We start from the raw sequence: 26,047 nt of genomic DNA, 5'->3' as shown, positions 1-26,047 counted from the left end.
ATACTGGCCCCCCATGGGAATCGAACCCACAACCCTGGCGTTGCAATCACCATGCTCTACCAACTGAGCTACATTCCTGCCGGCCATTCCCTCCCCTACCCTACCCTACCCTACCCTGGACGACGCTGGGCCAATTGTGCGCCGCCCCATGGGTCTCCCGGTCGCGGCCGGCTACGACAGAGCCTGGATAAGTATGATCCCCAATCAGAGACAACGAGCGACAGCTGCCTCTGATTGGGAATCACTTCCGGCCAAACATAGAAATACAAATACCAAATCATAAACATAGAATCTAATAACATAGATCTCAACTGAAACTCACACCCTGACCCAACCAACAAGAGTTCTCTAGATCAGGGCGTGACAGGTTGATTGAATTGAAATTGCAACCAGCTTTCTATGGCTTGTTTAAAAAATAGTTCATTTTCAAATAACCGAAAGTGAGAGGTTGTAATCTGAATAAATGGGAAAAGGCCATTTATTTTTACACAGGGTGAGCCAGTTTTACTAATCTGCTGGAAAACCAGTTCAGATTTAAGTACAACTTTATTTAATAATTTCAGCCGTCTGAATTCATATTCATTATATAAATAGGCCCTTTTTCATTTTGTCTGGCTTGCTGTTCCAAATAAAGTGGAATATTTTTTGCTCATATAATTTTTTTTAACAAGTCGTTTGGTCTAGGCAGGGCCATGTCTGTTGTTACTATCAACACTTATCACATTGAGGTGTTCCAGGACTTGTTCCTCTGGCTTTTTTTGCTGGGAGGTTGAATTTAAAAAAAATCTTGATTCCCACACCACTCCCAACACTTAAAAAAAAAACATTGTTACATAATCCTCTATTTATAGTGATGATAAACCACTGATGGTATTGTTGGCCACTACAGGTGGTTCCTGGATCTGGTCTTTGTGTTCCTTCTGGGAGTCATCTGCACCAGAGAGGCACTGCGCTACGACTTCTTAATAGCGGAAAAAGTAAACTCTCTCTGTCTATCCTCCTGTCCTCCATACAAAAGGGCTGCCCCCTTTTTATAAGGGGCTTTCCTCATGTTAAACATAGTGACTATTTCCTTTTGAAAAGGTTACTGTCTTTCCTATGGTTGAAAGAGTTTAGAAGTATTCATGTCTAATGTAGGTCATACTTCCTACACATTCTTCAAAATATAGAAAATATACACAGACATAGGCTAAACAAGAATTGTCTGTGTATGCTTCCTTATATCCTAACTGTGTGATAGGCATAATGGGAATCAATCTGTAACTAGAAAAGTACATTTTCTGAAGAAATTCTGGTGTGCTTACTAGCTTGTTTGAAAGTATTTATGGTTGTGAAATACGATTTTTTTTATTAATACATTTTTATTTTACTTTGGTCTCTTTTCTCTCCTGTTCTCTAAAAAATCGGCCATCAAACTAGCTAATTTATTTTAAAATATATATTGGAAAATTCCCTCTCCCACGCTCCTCTGCCCCCACGCGAACAGCACTCGCCCTCCTACTGCTTAAGCTACCGCTGAAGCAAAAGCAGAAGCTACCGGCGCTTAGTAGTAGTATGAGTAGTGGCACACTGGATACTTTTGAGTTGTATGTCGTCTCTCACTGTCAGAGACAGGGAAGGGTTCAATTCAACTGTTTTTAAATGGGCATTCAACACAGATCATGCAGCAGAACAAACTCCAACCACAGTTAAAGAGTTGTTGTTTTTTAATACGGAGCACCTGCCAAGGTCTGTGCACGGCCCTGCTGTACAGCTAAGGGTCAATACCCTCGCACCCACAGCCCCACACTATCCCCAGTAACAGCTGTCCCTACACCAGATACAGAAGGGGGTGGTAGGGGGTGTGGGCACTTTGGGGTTGATTCACTGGACAGGGGGTGACACAGCTCAGCTCTCTGTGGTAGGGGTTGGGGGTTGGATTAGTGGGTGGTGGTGTGAGAGGAATGGGCTATCTGTTGCTGATGTATAGCTACACGTTATCTACAGCAGAAATACTACAGCGCTCAGCACAAATATAAAGCACACACATTCTGTACACCAAGTTCTTTGCAAGCAGATAATTTTTTGTGATAAAAAACAATACAATTCATGGTAACACTTTATTTAAAGCCTGCAGGTAAAGTGTTACCAAATTAATATATGAAGTTGTTCTAATTTCCAAAATGCCTACATTGTCCAGTTTTTTTCAGTTTCTAACCTGTTTTCATAAGGGGCTGGTTGAGCAGAACTGAGCTGGGAGTAGTCAACTAATCTCTTTCCCGGTTTTGTTCCAACTTTCCAGGTCTCCTTGGTGGGTTTCCTGTTTTTGCTGGGCCTCTACATCTCCTTGCTGGCCTCCTGTACGTGGCACCCAGGATCCTCCAGGTCATCGCCAAGGAGAGGGTCATCCCAGCCCTGGCCTTCCTTGGACAAGGGTTGGATCTGCTTGGCAGGATGGATGGATGATCCATGAATCCCAAAATATTAAGATAAATGGATCAGGTGCTTTATGTTTCAAGCGTCTCAGTGTAGGAGTGCTGATTTAGGATCAGTTTAGCCTTGACATAGATAGGGGGGACCTGATCCTATATCAGCACTCCTACTCTGAGACAGTTGATACATACAGCTCCTGATAGTAATTCTCACATGAACAGAAATAACAGCCCACTTAAACCCCATATCAGCAGCCCACTTACAGTACACTCCACTAACGTAAGTGCAAAAACATATTTTGCTGCTAACAGTTTTCTGTCACATAACTTAAACTGAAGTTTTTCTCTCTTGGCTATGAATCAGAACCATCAAACACAATATAGTCTGTATCGAGTGGGGGGGGTGGTACCAGTACGATTGGTGGGTTCCACATGAAACGGTGAGAGAAGGGCCTAAACTAACCTCACAGAGAGAGAGAGAGAAGTGAGGGAACTGAGGGGGCATCCCAAATGGCACCCTATTTCCTATATAGTGCACTACTTTTGACCAGAGCCCTATGGAGACGCTATAGGCTCTGGTCAAAAGTTGTGCAATATGTAAGGAATAGGGTGCCATTTGGGATGCAGTTCGAGTGTAGCGTAGCGGTCTAAAGGTTGGTCGTGCCTTATGAAACGCAGCACACTGACCCCCCCCCCCCGACTCCCCCCTTCCTCTCCTCGGCCCCCACGCCTCTCAGTACTGTTTGACCTGTAGTGTGTGTGTGTGTTTTCGCGCTGGAACCAGGCCCTAGACATCTCGCCCTGAATCAAAGCCTTAGGACAAATGCAGGAAGGGAGATGAAGGGAGACAGACGGGGCCGGCCCAGGTTGCCCTGGAACAGTGCCAGAGAGTCCCAGTGGTGGTTAAGGCAGGATGGTTGTAGTGTACAAGGCCTTCGGAAAGTATTCAGACCCCTTGACTTTATCCACATTTTGTTACGTTACAGCCTTATTCTAAAATGGATTCAATAAAATAATTTCCTCAGCAATCTACACACAATACCCAATAATGACAAAGCGAAAACAGATTTTTATTTTTATTTTGCAAATGTATTCAAACAAAAAACAGAAATACCTTATTTACATAAGTATTCAGACCCTTTGCTATGAGACTCAAAATTGAGCTCAGGTGCTTCCTGTTTCCATTGATCATCATTGAGATATTTCTACAACTTGATTGGAGTCCACCTGTGGTAAATTCACTTGATTGGACATGATTTGGAAAGGCACACACCTGTCCATACAAGGTCCCACAGTTGACAGTGCATGTCAGAGCAAAAACCAAGCCATGAGGTCGAGGGAATTGTCCGTAGAGCTCAGAGACAGGATTGTGTCCAGGAACAGATATGGGGAAGGGTACCAAAAAATGTAGGCAGCATTGAAGGTCCCCAAGAACACAGTGGCCTCCATCATTCTTAAATGGAAGAAGTTTGGAACCACCAAGACTCTTCCTAGAGCTAGCCGCCCGGCCAAACTGAGCAATCGGGGGAGAAGGGCCTTGGTCAGGGAGGTGACCAAGAACTCAATGGTTACTCTGAAAGTGCTCTAGAGTCCCTCTATGGAGATGGAAGAACCTTCCAGAAGGACAACCATTTCTGCAGCACTCCACCAATCAGGCCTTTATGGTAGAGTGGCCAGACGGAAGACACTCCTCAGTAAAAGGCATATGACAGCCCGCTTGGAGTTTGCCAAAAGCCAGCTAATGACTCTCAGATCATGAGAAACAAGACTCTCTGGTCTGATGAAACCAAGATTGAACTCTTTGGCCTGAATGCCAAGCGTCACGTTTGAAGGAAACCTGGCACCATCCCTACGGTGAAGCATGGTGGTGGCAGCATCATGCTGTGGCGATGTTTTTCAGTGGCAGGGACTGGGAGACTAGTCAGGATCGAGGTAAAGATGAACGGAGCAAATTATAGAGACATCCTTGATGAAAACCTGATCCAGAGCGCTCAGGACCTCAGACTGGGGCGAAGGTTCACCGTCCAACAGGACAACGACCCTAAGCACACAGCCAAGACAACGCAGGAGTGGCTTTGGGACAAGTCTCTGAATGTCCTTGAGTGGCCAAGCCAGAGCCCAGACTTGAACCCGATCAAACATATCTGGAGAGACCTGAAAATAGCTGTGCAGCAACGTTCCCCATCCAACCTGACAGAGCTTGAAAGGATCTGCAGAGAAGAATGGGAGAAACTCCCCAAATACAGGTGTGCCAAGCTTGTAGCGTCATACCCAAGAAGACTTGAGGCTGTAATCGCTGCCAAAGGTGCTTCAACAAAGTACTGAGCAAAGGGTCTGAACACTTATGTAAATGTGATATTTCAGTTGTATATATTTTTTAATAAATTAGCAAAAAAAAACAGTTTTTACTTTGTCTTCATGGGGTATTGTATGTAGATTGATGAGGGGAAAAAACAATGTAATCAATTTTAGAATAAGGCTGTAACCTAACAAAATGTGGAAAATGTCAAGGGGTCTGAATACTTTCTGAATGCACTGTAGACTCAGCACAGCAGCAATATATTGGTCAAAGTGTAGTAGGACAAATTTGATTGTTTTGTATTGTTTTAATTTAGTTATTACTGTGTTGCATAAAATATGTAACATATGTAGAATGCAGACACAATGATTAAGTTTGACTCCTGAGAACTATTAATATTAATTTTTTTCTGACTATTATTATTATTATTATGACTATGTTTTTATTTTCACACACTGCATCAATGCCCCCCCCCCCCCCCCCAGCGTTTCTCTTGCTCTCTATCTCCAACTGATGTCTAATTCCTTCTATACCAAATTCTGCAACCACTGGATTGCACTGATTGGTGTAGGCCAGTTGAACATGTAGTGTCACATTTCTGCCCTATTGTATCTAAATGTATTTTCTTGATTTACAATGACCTGCTTGCTTCCCTAACTCAAGACTGTGACAGAGACATACTGTAGATCACACATGCCCACCACTTGTACCACAGGTGTCATGGGTAGTGAGATGGTTTTCATATTTTACAGGTCAAACAAAGATCTCCTACTGTATATTAGAGTAGATTTTTATTCTGGAGTGACACAGAGCGACACATCTTAACTCAAGTTTTGTGTTGAAATGTATGGTTTATAATATAGTAGTATACATTAAATTACAGTATGTTTTGTGAATTTACCTACAGGAGCTGCAGCTCGTTTCAGCTTTTTCAGATGGGTTAGGACCAACCTGAGTAGCTTGGGAAGGTATAAAGCTTCACTCCAAATGTTGTAATCTCGTGTATTCAGCTCTCTAATTGTATGATATTTATTAATGATGTCTTGCAGACCAAGTATGTAGATCATTGCTATATTCAATCATGTATGAAATAGAGCAGACTGAAGCAGTGAAATCAACGTCTTTGTAACCAAGTTCAGGAAAGATTCAGGAACTCAGGAAATGCTCGTTCAATATGAGCTCTGAGCAGCAACAACAACCGAGAGCCCTGAAACAACAGTATCTTTCCCTGCACAAGGTCAGGTCAGCTGCTTGCTTGTGATACAGTATGCACTGCAGTACCCTCTGGAGCTGTTTACCACTGGTTCTGGCATCAGAGTAGGAGTTACTGACATTGGTTACATCTCAAATGGCACCCTATTCCCTATATAGTGCACTACTTTTAATAATAATAATAATAATAATATACCATTTAGCAGACTTTTAACCAGGGCCCATAGGGCTATGGTCAAAAGTACTGCACTATATAGGGAATTAAGGTGCCATTTTGGACAGGGCCCTGGTCAAAAGTAGTGCACTATCTAGGGAATAAGGTGCCATTTAGGACACATCCATATTGTAGTGCAGTATGTTTGTAGAAGTGTCATAGGCCTGCCATTTATGTTGAACTGATCATGAGTACCAAGAACCATACCATAAAGGCTTGTAGTACATGCTTTTAACAAGTAATAACGCATCATACCTGCAGGCTTTATGTAAACTGTTGGTGTCATTAGTACCTTGCACAATTGCCTACATTACAAATGCTCATAATTCATGCTTATAACAAATAATAAAGCATCATAGCCTACTAGAAGGCATGGAAACTAAGCAGCTGACGGAATAAACCTGGACTTTGCCTCTCGGGACCGCTACCATCAGTCTTCTTTTATCGAACCAGACAGGATGGCACACCTACAACTCAACTGTTCATCAAAGCTCTGGATGGCTGGTCCCATCACAGACCATAGTAGCCTGGTCCAAGATCTGTTTGTGCTGTCTTGCAATCTCGTGACAATGACCATAGGTGTTGGCAAAACAGCATTTAACAGATCTGGGACGAGGCTAAAGTAGTGTCTTCTTCTAGGCCTTATAGACAGATTATAAACAGTCAGACTGAAAGCTGAAGTTCTACTCTACTGACATCTGGATTTTTACAGGTCTCTGTGACTGAGTGAGGCAATCCATGGAATGTTTTCTTCCAGTCTGTTTGACCTCATTAGAATGTCTTTCTTCATCTGCTTGTATGTAGATGGTTGGGAATGTCCCCATTGCAAGCAACTGTAACAATTTGCAACTTTGTTAACTTGCAACAATGTAACATTTGTAGGCCTATCAAGTCGACGTTTCATCTGAGAGGTCTGCACTCCACACTTGTGGACATGCATGTAAAGTTTACTATAGTATCTTACATTGAAGAAATCACTGCAAAATAGCAGATTCAGAGATTGTTGATATTCTGAAGTGTAGTTGAGTGTAACAATAGCCCACATCCCGCGGAACCTCAGCCTACTAGGGCGGAATTGGGTGGAAACCACTATCGCTGATGTAGGTGGGAGGAGCTAGGCGCCTATGATGTGATAACAGGCTTCTGTTTCCAGCACCACTGCACCACTTTACGGTCTACAAACGTATTACCCGACATAGGGTCTCCGAAGGTATTTAAAATTATACATTTCTGAAAAATATAGTTTCCGATGGTGGCTGTGGGCGATTCGCCGCTACTTGTTTGGAATATACGCCTACCCGCCGCCGTTTTCGGGTCGTTTTAATAATGGAAACGTGTTATTTGAGTCACGTGGTCCTAGCCCGTCTTTCTCTGGTGGTCCTCTTGGTCGTTCTGAGACCCCTCAATGCGTGGACTTACACCTCCAGCAGCAACGATATGGATAGGACACTGGTATCGGGGGGATACTTTTCTCCCCGGGTTACTAACTCTGAAGAAATAACTGCCATAACTCCCTTACCAAAATACTTGTTTACTTCTCCGGCAACTTCAACGGACTTAAGAGAGATATCATCACCATCAACTGGAACAGAACTCCACCACAGAGTCAGGCATTCTGATGAGAGTGAGACACGGGCGTTGAGTGAAGACAAATTAGGTAAGGTGTAGTATGGTACAGACATATGGAAGAGTGCACCCTTGTGTTTCGAAAATGGGCAAGAGTTCTATACACTGTCCCATCCCGTGGCAAGGGTCGCGCGCGGTAACAATATTTAAACCTCAGTCATGATTTGATCATTGTATGTAAAAGCTATAACGGATGGTTTATTAAGTTTATAGGATTCTTGATCAACATTCCCTGGATCCACTTGGACTAATTAAAAATAACGGCATTTAGGCTGAAACCCCCAGAACAAAATAAGAAAAAACATAGATACATTTAAAAGATGGATACAATGATTGCGTAATTTGCTGACAGTCAGAAACCAACATTGAACTTTCTAAATCAGTAGGTTATATAAGGCCCTATCTGTGGGCTATCAGAGTTGTACTTGGAATTCCCCACCTGAACCTGGTGGTTTTTCCACACCGACACATGCTTCTAACCATGTTTTCCCCCTCCTGTTTGATGGTTTTTATACGTTATTTTCTTGCAATCTAAGCGCAGCCATCCCCTCAAAGAAATCAACTTGGCCATGGACCCTGTCATTCACCTATAGGCTTATGGACATTTGATGTAGCCTAATCTAAGCCATAATAAGGTCTTCTGATAATAGTATAATTCATCATAGTGATCATTTGAGCCATTACACTAAAATATCCTAGGCAGCTGATAGCCTACAGTAGATTAGAATAATATACCTTGTATTGAACAACCAAGGTTGACCTTTCAAACCAATCAATGTATTTGTTGACTCATGTTTCATTACTCTGCCAGAAATGTTGTCTACCTCCATAAATTCGTATGAGGTATTGCCAGTGAGTGCATGTGGAGAAAGTGTTAACTCTTTCCGAGAATTATTTGCCCAGAGTTCATTAGTTATTATAGCTTCCTTGTAAGCGTACTACGGCCACTGCCAAGAGGTCTGAACCTTTATGGCACAGGGGGCAGTGTGCTTGCCTATTAACTGCAGGGTTGCTGGTTCAAGGCCAGTTCCCGTTGTCCCTTCTCAATCACTACATCGGTGGCATCAGCTGGGATAACCATAATGTCTCTCAGGCCTTAACTGGAAGTGTGCCTCAGTATGCATTGGGGTTTGTGAGAGAGGTCAATTTTCCGCATCTCCAGAAGGTAAATAGTGTCATGTATAGAAGTGTAACAGAGTGCATTCTCTTCTGTGCCGAGCAGGGCGCAAACCAGCAATCATCTGCACAACAACATGCACTAGGCCTACACAACTCAAAGCCAACCGCCTTAGCCAGCAGAGCAAGAGCCACTCCGTGAGTGACAGTTGGCTTTAGATCTCAGGGAAGGTGTGATGTCACAGATGTACTCCAGCCAACATGCTATGGGCGACTTTCACATCCACTTTATAAGTCACTGTCAAGAGGTCTGAGTCTGGACCTTTGTGGCAGCCTGGAGACAGCATGCTTGCCCTGAAACCGCACGATCGACGGTTCAAGTATAGTTCTGATCTCAGCATTAGCTAGCCACACTAACTGGAACAGAGCTAGTTCAAACCAAGATTCACGGTGGGCCAATTGTGTACCGCCCTATGGGACTCCCAATCATGGGCGGTTGTGATACAGCCTGGAATCGAACCAGGGGGTCTCTAGTGATGCCACAAGCACTGAGATGCAGTGCCTTAGACCGCTGCGCCACTCTGGAGTTTATGTTAACAGCTTCCCAATTACCACCAATAGCTTTACCAAAGTAGCCCTAATCTCAGGTTGTATTTTAAGTGGACTATCCCTTTAATCATTTGAGGATTCCCCACCAGTCAAGGAACAGAACATGCCTGCGTCCCAAATGGCACCCTATTCCCTATATAGTGCACTACTTTTGACCAGAGCCATCTAACTAAGGTGTTTGCTCCCGAGTGGTGCAGTGGTCTAAGGCACTACATCGCAGTGCTAGCTGTGCCACTAGAGATCCTGGTTCGAATCCAGGCTCTGTCGTAGCTGGCCGTGACCGGGAGACCCATGGGGCGGCGCACAAGCCCAGCGTCGTCCAGGGTAGGGGAGGGAATGGCCGGCAGGGATGTAGCTCAGTTGGTAGAGCATGGCGTTTGCAACGCCAGGGTTGTGGGTTCAATTCCCACGGGGGGCCAGTATGAAAAAATAAAAAATAATGTATGCACTCACTAACTGTAAGTCACTCTGGATAAGAGCGTCTGCTAAATGACTAAAATGTAAAATGTAAATGTATTTCTCAATGAAAGAATGTGCATGAAAACGAGTCGTAGCTCGTTGAATGACAACAAAGACTTTATTGAAGAATCCCTACTGTTGACCAATCACCGACGAAGGGGTGTAGACTTCTGCTCCGAACTTCGGTTTGCCTCCAGAATTGTTTGTGTGTGCACGAACAGCCGAAAACCCCCTCCAAAATGAACAAAAACGTCTCAAAATGCCATCATAATATATGCACAAACTCTTCCGAACTGTTTCGGCTGGGAAGCATGTGGGCGCCTTTACTGTCAGCCCTAGCTATGGAAACACAATTACAATAGAGTTTGTATTAACATAAAAAACTGACAACACACTGGTGTGGCGGTAAATCTCCATGGAAATGTGGGATTAGTGCACTATAAAGGGAATAGGGTGCCATTTGGGACATCATCATCATGAACTGGGAGCCACAGAAGTTAATTTTTTTTAAAAATAAACACACATAAGCTATCTTGTTGGTCCTGCCATCATCAATAGTGCTGCGTTCCAGCCAGCCAGCCAGCTAGGCCAGTGGAATCCATCCAGAGAGCTTTAGTGTAGAGGCAAATGGCCTAATTCTCTAAGAATGCGTCACATATGACACCCTATTCCCTATATATTGCACTACTTTTGACCGGGGCCCATACAGTGCCTTCAGAAAGTATTCACATCCCTTGACTTTTTCCACATTTTGTTGTGTTACAGCCTGAATTTGAAATAGATTAAATTTAGATTATTTTGTCACTGGCCTACACACAATACCCCATAATGTCAAAGTGGAATTATGTTTTTAAAAATGTTTACAAATTAATTGAAAATGAAAAGCTGAAATGTCTTGAGTCAATAAGTACTCAACCCCTTTGTTATGGCAAGCCTAAATAAATTCAGGAGTAAAAACTTGCTTTACAAGTCACATAATAAGTTACATGAACTCACTCACTCTGTGCAATAATAGTATTTAACATCATTTTTGAATTAATACCTCATCTCTGTACCCCACACATACAATTATCTGTAAGGTCCCTCAGTCGAGCAGTGAATTTCAAACGCAGATTCAACCACAAAGACCAGGTAGGTTTTCCAATGCCTCGGAAAGAAGGGCACCTATTAGTAAACATTTAAAAAGCAGACAACGAATATCCCTTCCAGCATGGTGAAGTTATTAATTACACTTTGGATGGTGTATCAGTACACCCAGTCACTACAAAAATACAGGCGTCCTTCCTAACTAAGTTGCCGGAGAGGAAGGAAACTGCTCAGGGATTTCACCATAAGGCCAATGATGACTTTAAAACAGTTACAGAGTTTAATCAATCAATTTTATTTTATATAGCCCTTCTTACATCAGCTAATATCTCGAAGTGCTGTACAGAAACCCAGCCTAAAACCCCAAACAGCTAGTAATGCAGGTGTAGAAGCACGGTGGCTAGGAAAAACTCCCTAGAAAGGCAAAACCTAGGAAGAAACCTAGAGAGGAACCAGGCTATGAGGGGTGGCCAGTCCTCTTCTGGCTGTGCCGGGTGGAGATTATAACAGAACCATGCCAAGATGTTCAAAAATGTTCATAAGTGACAAGCATGGTCAAATAATAATCAGGAATAAATCTCAGTTGGCTTTTCATAGCCGATCATTAGAGTTTAAAACAGCAGGTCTGGGACAGGTAGGGGTTCCATAACCGCAGGCAGAACAGTTTAAACTGGAATAGCAGCAAGGCCAGGCGGACTGGGGATAGCAAGGAGTCACCACGGCCGGTAGTCCCGACGTATGGTCCTAGGGCTCAGGTCTCTCAGTTGGCTTTTCATAGCCGATCATTTAGAGTTGAAAACAGCAGGTATGGGACAGGTAGGGGTTTCGTAGCCGCAGGCAGAACAGTTGAAACTGGAATAGCAGCAAGGCCAGGCGGACTGGGGGCAGCAGGGTGTCATCATGCCCGGTAGTCCTGACGTATGGTCCTAGGGCTCAGGTTCTCAGAGAGAAAGAGAGAACGAGAGAATTAGAGAGAGCATACTTAAATTCACACAGGACACTGGATAAGACAGGAGAAGTACTCCAGGTATAACCAACTAACCCCAGCCCCCCGACACATAAACTACTGCAGCATAAATACTGGAGGCTGAGACAGGAGCGGTCCGGAGACACTGTGGCCCCATCCGAAGAAACCCCCGGACAGGGCCAAACAGGAAGGATATAACCCCACCCACTCCGCCAAAGCACAGCCCCCGCACCACTAGAGGGATATCCCCAACCACCAACTTACAATCCTGAGACAAGGCCGAGTATAGCCCACAGAGGTCTCCACCACAGCACAAACCAAGGGGGGGGGGGGGCGCCAACCCAGACAGGAAGATCACGTCAGTAACTCAACCCACTCAAGTGACGCACCCCTCCCAGGGACGGCATGAAAGAGCACCAGCAGGCCAGTGACTCAGCCCCTGCAACAGGGTTAGAGGCAGAGAACCCCAGTGGAGAGGGGAACCGGCCTGGCAGAGACAGCAAGGGCTGTTCGTTGCTCCAGCCTTTCCGTTCACCTTCACACTCCTGGGCCAGACTACACTCAATCATATGACCTACTGAAGAGATAAGTCTTCAGTAAAGACTTAAAGGTTGAGACCGAGTCTGCGTCTCTCACATGGGTAGGCAGACTGTTCCATAAAAATGGAGATCTATAGGAGAAAGCCCTGCCTCCCGCTGTTTGCTTAGAAATTCTAGGGACAATTAGGAGGCCTGCGTCTTGTGACCGTAGCGTACGTATTGGTATGTACGGCAGGACCAACTCGGAAAGATAGGTAGGAGCAAGCCCATGTAACGCTTTATAGGTTAACAGTAAAACCTTGAAATCAGCCCTTGCCTTAACAGGAAGCCAGTGTAGGGAAGCTAGCACTGGAGTAATATGATCAAATTTCTTGGTTCTAGTCAGGATTCTAGCAGCCGTATTTAGCACTAACTGAAGTTTATTTAGTGCTTTATCCGGGTTAATGGCTGTGATAGTAGAAAACTGAGGATGGATCAACAACATTGTAATTACTTCACAATACTAACCTAATTGACAGAGTGAAAAGAATGAAGCCTGTACAGAATACAAATATTCCAAAACATGCATCCTGTGTGCCACAATGCACTAAAATAATACTGCAAAAAAAATGTGTCAAAGCAATTAACCTTTTGTCCTAAATACAAAGTGTTATGTTTGGGGCAAGTCCAATACAACACATTACTGAGTATCACTCTCCATATTTTCAAGCATAGTGGTGGCTTCATGATGTTATGGGTATGCTTGTAATCGTTAAGGACTGGGGAGTTTTTCAGGATAAAAAATAAATCCTAGATTTCCACCAGACACTGGCAGATGAATGCACCTTTTAGCAGGACAATAACCTAAAACACAAGGCCAAATCTACACTGGCGTTGCTTACCAAGAAGACAGTGAATGTTCCTGAGTGGCTGAGTTATAGTTTTGTCTTAAATCTGCTTGAAGATTTTATTTTATTTTATCCAGTTGAGAACAAGTTCTCATTTACAACTGCGACCTGGCCAAGATAAAGCAAAGCAGTGCGGAAAAAACAACAACAACACAGAGTTACATATGGAATAAACAAAACGTACAGTCAATAACACAATAGAAAATCTATATACAGTGTGTGCAAATGTAGTAAGTTATGGAGGTAAGGCAATAAATAGGCCATAGTGCAAAATAATTACAATTATAATTTAGTATTAACACTGGAGTGATAGATGTGTAAGCTGCTCTGACAACTGATGCTTAAAGATAGTGAGGGAGATAAGTGTCTCCAGCTTCAGTGATTTTTGCAGTTAGTTCCAGTCATTTGCAGCAGAGAACTGGAAGGAATGGCGACCAAAGGAGGTGTTGGCTTTGGGGATAAGCAGTGAGATATACCTGCTGGAACGCATACTACGGGTGGGTGTTGCTATGGTGACCAATGAGCTAAGATAAGGCGGGGATTTGCCTAGAAGGGATTTATAGATGACCTGGAGCCAGTGGGTTTGGCGACGAAAATGTAGTGAGGGCCAGCCAACGAGAGCGTACAGGTCACAATGGTGGGTAGTATATGGGGATTTGGTGACAAAACAGATGGCACTGTGATAGACTACATCCAATTTGCTGAGTAGAGTGTTGGAAGCTATTTTGTAAATGACATCGCCAAAGTCAAGGATCGGTAGGATAGTCAGAGGGCATGTTTAGCAGCATGAGTGAAGGAGGCTTTGTTGCGAAATAGGAAGCCAATTCCAGATTTAACTTTGGATTGGAGATGCTTAATGTGAGTCTGGAAGGAGAGTTTACAGTCTAACCAGACACCTAGGTATTTGTAGTTGTCCACATATTCTAAGTCAGAGCCGCCGAGAGTAGTGATTCTAGTCGGGCAGGCGAGTGCAAGCAGTGTTTGATTGAAGAGCATGCATTTAGTTTTACTAGCGTTTAAGAGCAGTTGGAGGCCACGGAAGGAGTGTTGTATGGCATTGAAGCTCGTTTGGAGGTTTGTTAACACAGTGTCCAATGAAGGGCCAGATGTATACAAAATGGTGTCGTCTGCGTAGATGTGGATCTGAGAGTCACCAGCAGCAAGAGCGACATCATTGATATACAGAGAGAATAGAGTCGGCCCGAGAATTGAACCCTGTGGCACCCCCATAGAGACTGCCAGAGGTCCAGACAACAGGCCCTCCAATTTGACACATTGCACTCTATCTGAGAAGTAGTTGATGAACCAGGTGAGGCAGTCATTTGAGAAACCAAGGCTATTTAGTCTGTCAATAAGAATGCGGTGATTGACACAGTCAAAAGCCTTGGCCAGGTCAACGAAGACGGCTGCACAGTACTGTCTTTTATCGATCGCGGTTATTATATCGTTTAGGACCTTGAGCGTGGCTGAGGTACACCCATGACCAGCTCAGAAACCAGATTGCATAGCGGAGAAGGTACGGTGGGATTCTAAATGGTCGGTGATCTGTTTGTTAACTTGGCTTTCAAATACTTTTGAAAGGCAGAGCAGGATGGATATAGGTCTGTAACAGTTTGGATCTAGAGTGTCACCCCCTTTGAAGAGGGAGATGACCGCGGCAGCTTTCCAATCTCTGGGGATCTCAGACGATACGAAAGAGAGGTTGAACAGGCTGGTGATAGGGGTTGCGACAATTTCGGCGGCTAATTTTACAAAGAAAGGGTCCAGATTGTCCAGCCCAGCTGATTTGTAGGGGTCCAGATTTTGCAGCTCTTTCAGAACATCAGCTATTTGAATTTGGGTGAAGGAGAAGCAGGGGGGGGGGCATGGGCAAGTTGCAGCGGAGGGTGCAGAGCTGGTGGCCGGGGTAGGGGTAGCCAGGTGGAAAGCATGGCCAGCCGTAGCAAAATGCTTGTTGAAATTTTCGATTATCGTAGATTTATCAGTAGTGACAGTGTTTCCTAGCCTCAGTGCAGTGGGCAGCTGGGAGGAGGTGCTCTTATTCTCCATGGACTTTACAGTGTCCCAAAACCTTTTGGAGTTAGTGCTACAGGATGCACATTTCTGTATGAAAAAGTTAGCCTTTGCTTTCCTAACTGATTGTGTATATTGGTTCCTGACTTGCATATCGCGGGGGCTGTTCGATGCTAATGCCGTACGCCACAGGATGTTTTTATGCTGGTCAAAGGCAGTCAAGTCTGGGGTGAACCAGGGGCTATATCTGTTCTTAGTTCTGATAATTTTTGAATGGGGCATGCTTATTTAAGATGGAGAGGAAAGCACTTTTAAAGAACAACCAGGCATCCTCTACTGACGGAATGAGGTCAATATCCATCCAGGATACCCGGGCCAGGTCAATTAGAAAGGCCTGCTCGCTGAAGTGTTTTAGGGAGCGTTTGACAGTGATGAGGGGTGGTCGTTTGACCTCGGACCCATTACGGACGCAGGCAATGAGGCAGTGATCGCTGAGATCCTGGTTGAAGACAGCGGAGATGTATTTAGAGGGTAAATTAGTCAGGATGATATCTATGAGGGTGCCCATGTTAACGGATTTAGGGTTGTACCTGGTAGGTTCCTTGATAATTTGTGTGAGATTGAGGGCATCTAGTTTAGATTGTAGGTCGGCCGGGGTGTTAAGCATATCCCAGTTTAGGTCACCAAGCAATACGAACTCTGAGGATAGATGGGGGGCAATCAATTCACATATGGTGTTCAGGGCACAGCTGGGGGCTGAGGGAGGTCTGTAGCAAGCGGCAACAGTGAGAGACTTATTTCTGGAAAGGTGGATTTTTAGAAGTAGGAGCTCAAACTGTTTGGGCACAGACCTGGATAGTATGATAGAGCTCTGCAGGCTATCTCTACAGTAGATTGCAACTCCGCCCCCTTTGGCAGTTCTATCTAGACGGAAAATGTTGTAGTTGGGAATGGACATTTCAGAATCTTTGGTGGTCTTCCTAAGCCAGGATTCAGACACTGCTAAAACATCAGGGTTGGCTGAGTGTGCTAACGCAGTGAATAACTCAAACTTAGGGAGGAGGCTTCTGATGTTAACATGCAAGAAACCAAGGCTTTTGCGATTACAGAAGTCAACAAATGATAGCGCCTGGGGAGCAGGAGTGATACTGGGGGCTACAGGGCCTGGGTTAACCTCTACATCACCAGAGGAACAGAGGAGGAGTAGAATAAGGATACGGCTAAAGGCTTTAAGAACTGGTCTTCTAGTGCGTTGGGTACAGAGAAAACAAGGGGACGATTTCCGGCCGTTGTAGAATAGATTCTTCGCATTATGTACGGAGAAGGATATGGAAGGATATGAGTACAGTGGAGGTAAACCTAAGCGTTGGGTAAAGATGAAAGAGATAGCATCATCTGAGGCACCGATTGAGCCGGTCTCCGCGTGTGTTGGGGGTGGGACAAAGGATCTATCTGAGACAGGTTGAGCAGGACTAGGGGCTCTACATTGAAAAAGTACAGTTAGAACTAACCGAAACAGCAATAGGCAAGGCGATAGGAGATAGGCATAAAGCAGTCACAGGTTTTATTCGAGAGAGCTAAGACAACAGCTGGTAATGGCGACGAAAGTTTGAGCTGAGGCTATACAGATCAACAGGAAGGGGTACCGTATAAAGGAACAGTCCAGCAGGCATCAGCTGTGTAGCTGAGTGATCATAAGGTCCAGTGAACAGCAATAAGTAAATCCAGGAGCAGTTCAGTGGCTGCTACGCTACAGGCACGGCTGTTGATTGCGTGTGCTAGCGGGCCGGGGCTAGCAGATGGATCTTCGTGGTCGTCGCAACGGGAAGCCTGTTGAAACCACATCAGACGATTATGTTGGCAGACCAGTCGTGATGGATCGGCGGGGCTCCATGTCAACACTAGGAGGTCCCGTCCGGTTGACAGAGAGGTAGATAGCCGGGAGATGTGCCTGGCTCGAGGCTAGCTCAAGGCTAACTGGGGTTAGCTTCAGGACAGTGGTGATTAGTGGTGATTAGCCAACAACGACAACAGCCATTCGGTTGCAGCTAGCTAGTTGCGATGATCCGGTGTTAAGGTCCAGTGATTCAGTGATTCCGGCAGATAATCCAATATGCTCTGGCTTGATAGCGCGATGTGCAGACTGTGCAGGCTGGCCGATAATTGTCCAGTCTAGAGCTGGCTGGTAGGTAGTGCAGGCCACGGCCATGGCCACGGACAATGGTGCAGACCGCTAACGGTGGCTAATAGCAAGTAGCTAGTTAGCTGGCTAGTTTCAGCCAGAGGTTCTGGATAAAAATGTATAAAGAAATAATAGATTCCGTTCCACATTGGGTGAGGCGGGTTGCAGGAAAGTATATTTAGTTAAAGGATGGAAAGTGAGATTGAGAAATATATATACGAAAAATACAAAAAAATACAAAAAACTGGCTATTTACATGAGGACACTACAGAAAACACGACCACACTGCTATGCCATCTTGGATAGAGTCACCTGAAACGCATGTCACAACTGCTTCAAGCCGTCAATAAAAGAAAGACCTGTTTGTAGCTTTAGCATGACAGTTTACATCGCGTCACATGTAAACCGTGACGAATGGACTGACATTTCTTCTCACACAAAATATATGGCAAGACATGAAAATGGTTGTCTAGCAATGATCAACAACCAATTTGACAGAGTTTGAAGCATTTTAAAAATAATAATGGGTAAATATTATACAATCCAGGTGCGCAAAGCTCTTAGAGACTTACCCAGAAAGACTCACAGCTGTAATTGCTGCCAAAGGGGATTCTAACGTGTATTGACTCAGGGGTGTGAATACTTATGCAAATTAGATATTTATCTATTTCATTATCAATACATTTGCGAACATTTCTAAAAACATGTTTTCACTTTGTCATTATGAGTTATTGTGTGTAGATGTGTGATAAAATCAATTTAATCAATTTTGAATTCAGGCTGTATGTAACGCATCAAAATGTGGAATAAGTCCAGGGGTATGAATACTTTCTGAAGGCACTGTACGTCTCTGGTCAAAAGTAGTGCACTAAATATGGAATAGGGTGCCATTTGGGACGCATCCTAGGTATCTCTCTGTGGAATGACTGTACCTTTGCTGAACTATTCTTCCCTCTATCTGCATACTGTCTGACAGCCTGACTGTTTGTGTGTCGTTGCTATGTGTTACATTCAGGATGTTATCTAGCACAGACAGCGCTCAGCTCTTCCTTGGCAGTGGCAGTAGGTTATTGTTCCAAAGCCCCCAGCAGCGGTGTTGAGTTAGTGGAGACGTGCCAGGCTGACAGACAGACAAACAGGCAGGCAAGCAGGCTGCCGCAGAGTAGAGGGGTGAAGATTTCAGGCCCCAGACCAACTATAAACCCAGCTTTAGGCCTAGGTGGAGTTTGTAGGCCCTAGTAGTAGTGGTGATACGGACAGGAACACACCACGGCCTGTTTTGTTCTCATACCATGAAATAGGCTACATGTGCCAACTGCATGTGTAGGCCTAGAACTGCCATATATTAGTAGTAGGAGGCCTAGTCATGTATCTTTACAAACAGAAACTTAATTGGCAAAAAAATAAAGCAATGAACTTACCAATTAATTTTCAGATTTAAATGACTACAATGAGATATTAAAGATATTCTCCGGTAATTTTGTATACTTTTTAGCCAGAAGTTCTGAAAGCAGCGCCCAAAAGCCAAAAGTGGTCCCCGAAAACTGCGTACTACCTCACAAATGTTCATATATGTGACCGACCGGCTTGATTCGGTCTTATGTAGCAAAATTTGAAATTGTGTTTTTTTATATTGGATAAAAGTAGAGACTCAGAGCTAGAAATTGGTATATCATACACTACAGTTGAGGAACAATGGGAAAGTAATTCTGCTTTGAAAGTTGATAAACTTGGAACCTCACTTTTGAGAAAATGGCCCTTGAATGTTTTGGTAAAGCTACTGGAGAGCTCTTCTTTGTCTACACCCATTCAGCATATTTCACACCCTATTAAGCCTTAGCCCCACCCATCTCTTTAAGGATTCACGTGAGGCCATGTACTAAACAACCAAAGATTTCAAGACTAAAGGCTGGTTTATACTACAGGTGTATTCATAAATTCAATCTGGAGTGCCAGAGTGCACCCTGGGCGTTCGTAAACTCAGAGCGTTGTCAGATTGTCCAGTTTGTAAATTCAGAGCGTTTCGCTCTCGGAGCGTTCAGAGCACACACTGGACACTCTGGCCGAGGAGTAGGGTTGATCCGAGCGTTCTGACCTAACAACAGCAGTCAAGCGTCCAAGCTACAGTGGGGAGAACAAGTATTTGATACACTGCCGATTTGGCAGGTTTTCCTACTTACAAAGCATGTAGAGGTCTGTCATTTTTATCATAGGTACACTTCAACTGTGAGAGACGGAATCTAAACATTGTATGATTTTTAAGTAATTAATTTGCATTTTATTGCATGACATAAGTATTTGATCACCTACCAACCAGTAAGAATTCCGGCTCTCACAGACCTGTTAGTTTTTGTTTAAGAAGCCCTCCTGTTCTCCACTTATTACCTGTATTAACTGCACCTGTTTGAACTCGTTAACCTGTATAAAAGACACCTGTCCACACACTCAATCAAACAGACTCCAACCTCTCCACAATGGCCAAGACCAGAGAGCTGTGTAAGGACATCAGGGATACAATTGTAGACCTGCACAAGGCTGGGATGGGCTACAGGACAATAGGCAAGCAGCTTGGTTAGAAGGCAACAACTGTTGGCGCAATTATTAGAAAATGGAAGAAGTTCAAGATGACGGTCAATCACCCTCAGTCTGGGGCTCCATGCAAGATCTCACCTCGGGGGGCATCAATGATCATGAGGAAGGTGAGGGATCAGCCCAGAACTACACGGCAGGACCTGGTCAATGACCTGAAGAGAGCTGGGACCACAGTCTCAAAGAAAACCATTAGTAACACACTACGCCGTCATGGATTAAAATCCTGCAGCGCACGCAAGGTCCCCCTGCTCAAGCCAGCGCATGTCCAGGCCCGTCTGAAGTTTGCCAATGACCATCTGGATGATCCAGAGGTCTGATGAGACAAAAATTGAGCTTTTTGGTCTAAACTCCACTCGCCATGTTTGGAGGAAGAAGAAGGATGAGTACAACCCCAAGAACACCATCCCAACCGTGAAGCATGGAGGTGTATGGGAAACGTATCTCTGTAATTGCAAACAAAGGTTTCTGTACCAAATATTAAGTTCTGCTTTTCTGATGTATCAAATACTTATGTCATGCAATAAAATGCAAATTAATTACTTAAAAATCATACAATGTGATTTCTTGATTTTTGTTCTAGATTCCGTCTCTCACAGTTGAAGTGTACCTATGATAAAAAAAAATACAGACCTCTACATGCTTTGTAAGTAGGAAAACCTGCAAAATCGGCAGTGTATCAAATATTGTTCTCCCCACTGTAACTGGCTAACGTTGGCTTGCTTGCTAGCTACTTCCAGACACATGAGAAAACACCTCACTCTGACCATTTTACTCGCTCTAGCAGAGCTGGTTAGGCTGTTTTTTGTTAACCAGAGTGTTGGTGACTGTAACTGTGCTGCTGGCAACGATTTAATTCCGCTTTTCTGCTGACGTTTACTGACACCGGCCATATTCAACGGGTGTTGAGTGTTCGTAAATTTGTCTGTTATTCTGCACTCTGGCACACTCAGATGAAAGTGCGTAGATAGCCAGAGCGAATTTACCAGCTACGTCTATCGACATTTGTCGCAGTGACATCATGAACATTCTATTGAAATGGTTACTTGCATAGTGCAGTCTTTTGTTTAGACATGTACCTAGCTAGCTAAACAATTAACCATAATCCCAACTCATAACGTTACTACCCTGCATGAATCTGCATGTAGCTAACCAATCAGGTTCAATGTTAGCTAGCTAACATTAGGCTATAACTAGCAATGCAAATGGCTCTGAGATATGAATAATATTACTACACAAATCATACACGTAACATTAGCTAGCCAGGTAGTGTTAGCTAGCTACCTAACAGTACGCTTTAACTTGAAATAAAAACAACTTTCTGACTAAATTAGAAACGTGTAATATCTGAAAATGTAGCTTGCTAGACTATCTTACCCGTATACATGGATGGATGCTTCTCCCTCTCTGTCACGGATGCCATGGTTGCCCTTAGTATGAAGATGTAATCCGGAGACAGGTGTTTTATACAGCCTCCTGTGTGTTCTCTTTTTGACTCCCTCTGCATATTTGCAATCAAAGGCCAGAATTTTCTCCATCTCCTTAGCTATCATACTCTAATTCCACCGGGCCTTCCACTGATTTCAAAACTCAGTCCTCCAGAAAGTGGAGAGCAACACTTTGATATCTTTTAAAAAAAAGCAGCGTTAGAAAGGATTACCTACAAATACTGACCAGCTCATGTTATAGACAGAAGCGTGCTACATCAGACCAATCCGAACTCATCTCTCGGCATGTCCAGCCCAACCATTATCTCAGCCAATCATGGCTCGCGGGAAGGTTCCTGTCTTTTTCTATGGCTAAACCAACTAGGCTCGTAATTTAACAATTGTATTTGTATTTACAGATAGCATACAAGTTTGTTATTAAGGCACATGAAAGTTCACATGTTCCAGAAGGCATTTCTGCCAAAAAACGCATTTTGATTTAAAAAAAAAAGATTACGTTCAAATGGCTCTCCTGTGAATTAGTGACGCACGACATACGTCTAGTTTCCTGAAACGAGTCACATATGTGCACCCCGTCATTGCTCTCGCTCTACTGTGTGTGCGTCTTGCTAGCTGTCACTCAAATGGCGAAGGGCTGCCCACGTAGGGGTACATCTAGGGAAGATGACGCCGCACAGCTTCCAAAAACAGTCACTTTCAAACTAGGGATTTCGTGGCTAATTGTGGGAATACAGTAACTCTGTGTCACGCCCTGGCTCGGGGGACTCTCGTATGTTGAGCCAGGGTGTTAGTTTCTATGTTTTGTTGTGGGTTCTAGGTTATTGTATTTCTTTGTTTGAGTGACTCCCAATCAGAGGTAACGAGTGTCAGCTGTTGGCTCGTTGTCTCTGATTGGGAGCCATATTTAACTATCTGTCTTTCACGTTGTGTTTGTGGTTTCTTGTTCATTTCGGTTCGTGTTAAACCGTAGACGTCACGTTTTCGTTTGTGTTTTTGATCGTGTGATCATTTATAGTAATAAAATATGTTCACCTTCAACGCTGCGCATTGGTCCTCTATGTTAGACGATCGTGAAAGAAGAAACCACCAAGATGGGACCAAGCAGCGTGTTCAGGAGCCATCGCCAGGGAGATCCCTCACAGATCTCCTTCGCCTCCTGGACTGGGTCAAGCCGAGGGAGGAAGACAAGGGCTTGACATTATGGCAGAAGGGCGAGAAGCTGGCGAGGGATATGGAGATGTGGTCCACGGGTAGGAGAGACGCCCCGAAAATTTTTAGGGGGGGGCTCACGACGGCGGACCAGCAGGAGGCCGCGATAGAGCGGTCCAGTGGGTTGCCGGAGAAGGCCGCCGGGTTACGGGGGCCACTGGTAGAAGAGGGGATGGAAGGTGTGGAGGCACGGCGAGAGGTACTGGCGTGTGTTGCCAGTCCGGTCCGGCCCGTTCCAGATCCCGGTGTAGAGCCAGTGGTGTGTGTCCCCAGTACGGTCCGGTCTATTCCTGCTCCCCGCACCGAACCTGCGGTGCGCGTCGCCAGCCCAGTCCGGCCCATTCCTGCTCCCCGCATCAAGTCTGTGGTGCGTCTCTTCAGCCCGGCTCTGCCCGTTCCTGCTCCCCGCACCAGGTCGGGGGTGCGCGTCGCCAGCCCGGTCCGGCCATTCCTGCTCCCCGCGTCAAGTCTGTGGTGCGTCTCGTCAGCCCGGCTCTGCCCGTTCCTGCTCTCCGCACCAGGTCGGTGGTGCGCGTCGCCAGCCCGGTCCGGCCCATTCCTGCTCCCAGCACCAAGTCTGTGGGGCGGTTCGTCAGCCCTGTCCGGCCCGCTCCTGCTCCCCACACCAAGCCAGTGGTGTGCGTCGTCAGTGCAGCACGGCCCGTGCCTGTTCCCCACACCAAGCCAGTGGTGTGCGTCGTCGGTCCGGCACGGCACGTGCCTGTTCCACTGGAGCCGGATCCGCCGCCTAGGCGGAGTGCCCACCCGGTCCCTCCCCTGTTGTGTTTCGTTGGCGCGGTCGGAGTCCGCGCCTTTAGGGGGGGGTACTGTCACGCCCTGGCTCGGGGGACTCTCGTATGTTGAGCCAGGGTGTTAGTTTCTATGTTTTGTTGTGGGTCTAGGTTATTGTATTTCTTTGTTTGAGTGACTCCCAATCAGAGGTAACGAGTGTCAGCTGTTGGCTCGTTGTCTCTGATTGGGAGCCATATTTAACTATCTGTCTTTCACGTTGTGTTTGTGGTTTCTTGTTCATTTCGGTTCGTGTTAAACCGTAGACATCACGTTTTCGTTTGTGTTTTTGATCGTGTGATCATTTATAGTAATAAAATATGTTCACCTTCAACGCTGCGCATTGGTCCTCTATGTTAGACGATCGTGACACTCTGCTCATAGATTATGCATGTATGAACTACACATTGACACATCCATCCCAAAGCGGGAGGTTTAAAAAATACTTACTAGTCGCCAAAGTAGTGGAGCATGTCTTTAACTGACTGTTTTCAAAAAGCCCCCAAAAACTGTGAGCCAGAGAGCAAACTCTGCTTCAAATGTACCCAGCCAACATCTGCAGTGTGACAGTATTATAACATCTATGGCTTCTGATATATCAGCTTTAGGAAGGAAATGGTAAAGTCCCAAAGGCCAGAGTCACCTCCATATTTAGGGCCCAGGCTTTTGTTAGGGTAGACAGGCCTGGCTGCCAATTGTTCTCCACCCAAAATCAGTACAGCTGCAGGCATTAAATCCTGCATTTGAAGAAAGATACAAACTCTCTGGGGCCATCTGGTGGTGCAGACATTTACATTTTTGTTTTGGATGTCTTTCTCCCCAACTCTTTATGTAGGCCTATGTTTCACATTGCTTTCCTTGAATACAGAAAACACATACCTGACATCCTTTTTTAATTGTATTTATATATTTATTATTCAAAGCCACTGAACAAAACACACATCTCTCCACGGACTCAACCAGCTGGACAGCAGAAGGAACCCTTGGTTTGTCGATGGAGCAGAGGAGCTCTACCATTGTAGTGTCCACAGAGGCTACCACACAGTGGAAGGACCAGACCAGACTAACACCAGACCACCTACCAGAGGCCTACTCTGGGCTCCCAGCACAACTCAGGGCTTTGACTGAAACCAAACGCTCAGTAGAGTTCAAGTCTGTGTCTGTTACTGAAGCCAGACTGCCTCAGGACAGCCCTGATGCTGACAGCAGTCTCAGGCAGGACCAGTCAACAGATGGAAACACAGTGGGTCTCAGAGAGGACCAGTCGACAAACCGAGGCACCATGGGTCTCAGAGAGGACCAGTCGACAAACCGAGGTACTGTGGGTCTCAGAGAGGACCAGTCGACAAACCGAGGTACCGTGGGTCTCAGAGAGGACCAGTCCACAAACCGAGGTACTGTGGGTCTCAGAGAGGACCAGTCCACAAACCGAGGAACTGTGGGTCTCAGAGAGGCCCAGTCCACAAACCGAGGTACTGTGGGTCTCAGAGAGGACCAGTCCACAAACCGAGGAACCATAGATCTCAGAGAGGACCAGTCCACAAACCGAGGAACTGTGGGTCTCAGAGAGGCCCAGTCCACAAACCGAGGTACTGTGGGTCTCAGAGAGGACCAGTCCACAAACCGAGGAACCATAGATCTCAGAGAGGACCAGTCCACAAACCGAGGAACTGTGGGTCTCAGAGAGGACCAGTCCACAAACCGAGGAACTGTGGGTCTCAGAGAGGACCAGTCCACAAACCGAGGTACCGTGGGTCTCAGAGAGGACCAGTCCACAAACCGAGGAACCATGGATCTCAGAGAGGACCAGTCCACAAACCGAGGTACTGTGGGTCTCAGAGAGGACCAGTCCACAAACCAAGGTATTGTGGGTCTCAGAGAGGACCAGTCCACAAACCGAGGCACCGTGGGTCTCAGAGAGGACCAGTCCACAAACCAAGGCACCGTGGGTCTCAGAGAGGACCAGTCCACAAACCGAGGCACAATGGGTCTCAGGCAAGGACAGTCAACAGATACTCTCAGGCAGGACCAGTGGACCGACCTAGGAACCATGGCTCTCCCCATCCCTGTCCACACTGACCGCACCTACATCTCCTCCACTATGAGTCGAGCGGGAGAGAGGACCTTACTGTCTGTGACCTCCAACAGCACCTCCATGTACCCTGAGGACTCTACCTGGGGCCTCCCGACCGGCCGCACCGGCGCCGGGGCTGGGGATGTCACCGACAGGATACCCTCCACCGGACCTGACCATGGGCATGACGCTACGTCTGGGTCTGACTCTCACCCCCACTCCAACACAAACTCTTCACAAGGTAAACAACCCTCTGAAATTCCCTCTCTGTGTATATGTATGTACAGTATGTATATGTCTACCGGGGAGAATGGGATA

The 26,047-nt window shown here is 45.4% G+C and overlaps 1 protein-coding gene across 2 annotated transcripts in view; it reads left to right on the top strand.

The window, feature by feature from the left end:
* The first annotated feature begins 7,300 nt into the window (after window positions 1–7,300).
* LOC311129999 (uncharacterized protein) overlaps window positions 7,301–26,047 on the top strand; it is a 41,634-nt gene continuing 22,887 nt past the window's right edge. For both annotated transcript variants that reach the window (XM_084162585.1, XM_084162586.1), the window contains exons 1-2: window positions 7,301–7,793; window positions 24,579–25,970. In XM_084162585.1, coding sequence (XP_084018711.1) covers window positions 7,463–7,793; window positions 24,579–25,970 — 1,723 coding nt within the window. In that variant the 5' untranslated portion in view covers window positions 7,301–7,462. The remainder of the gene's footprint in view (window positions 7,794–24,578; window positions 25,971–26,047) is intronic.

The sequence above is a fragment of the Coregonus lavaretus genome (genome assembly GCF_964263955.1).
Source record: "Coregonus lavaretus genome assembly, chromosome: 5".
NCBI classification, from domain to species: Eukaryota; Metazoa; Chordata; class Actinopteri; order Salmoniformes; family Salmonidae; genus Coregonus; species Coregonus lavaretus.
The sequence above is the reverse complement of the archived record's forward strand: the minus strand, read 5'-3'. Positions and strand labels throughout refer to the sequence as shown.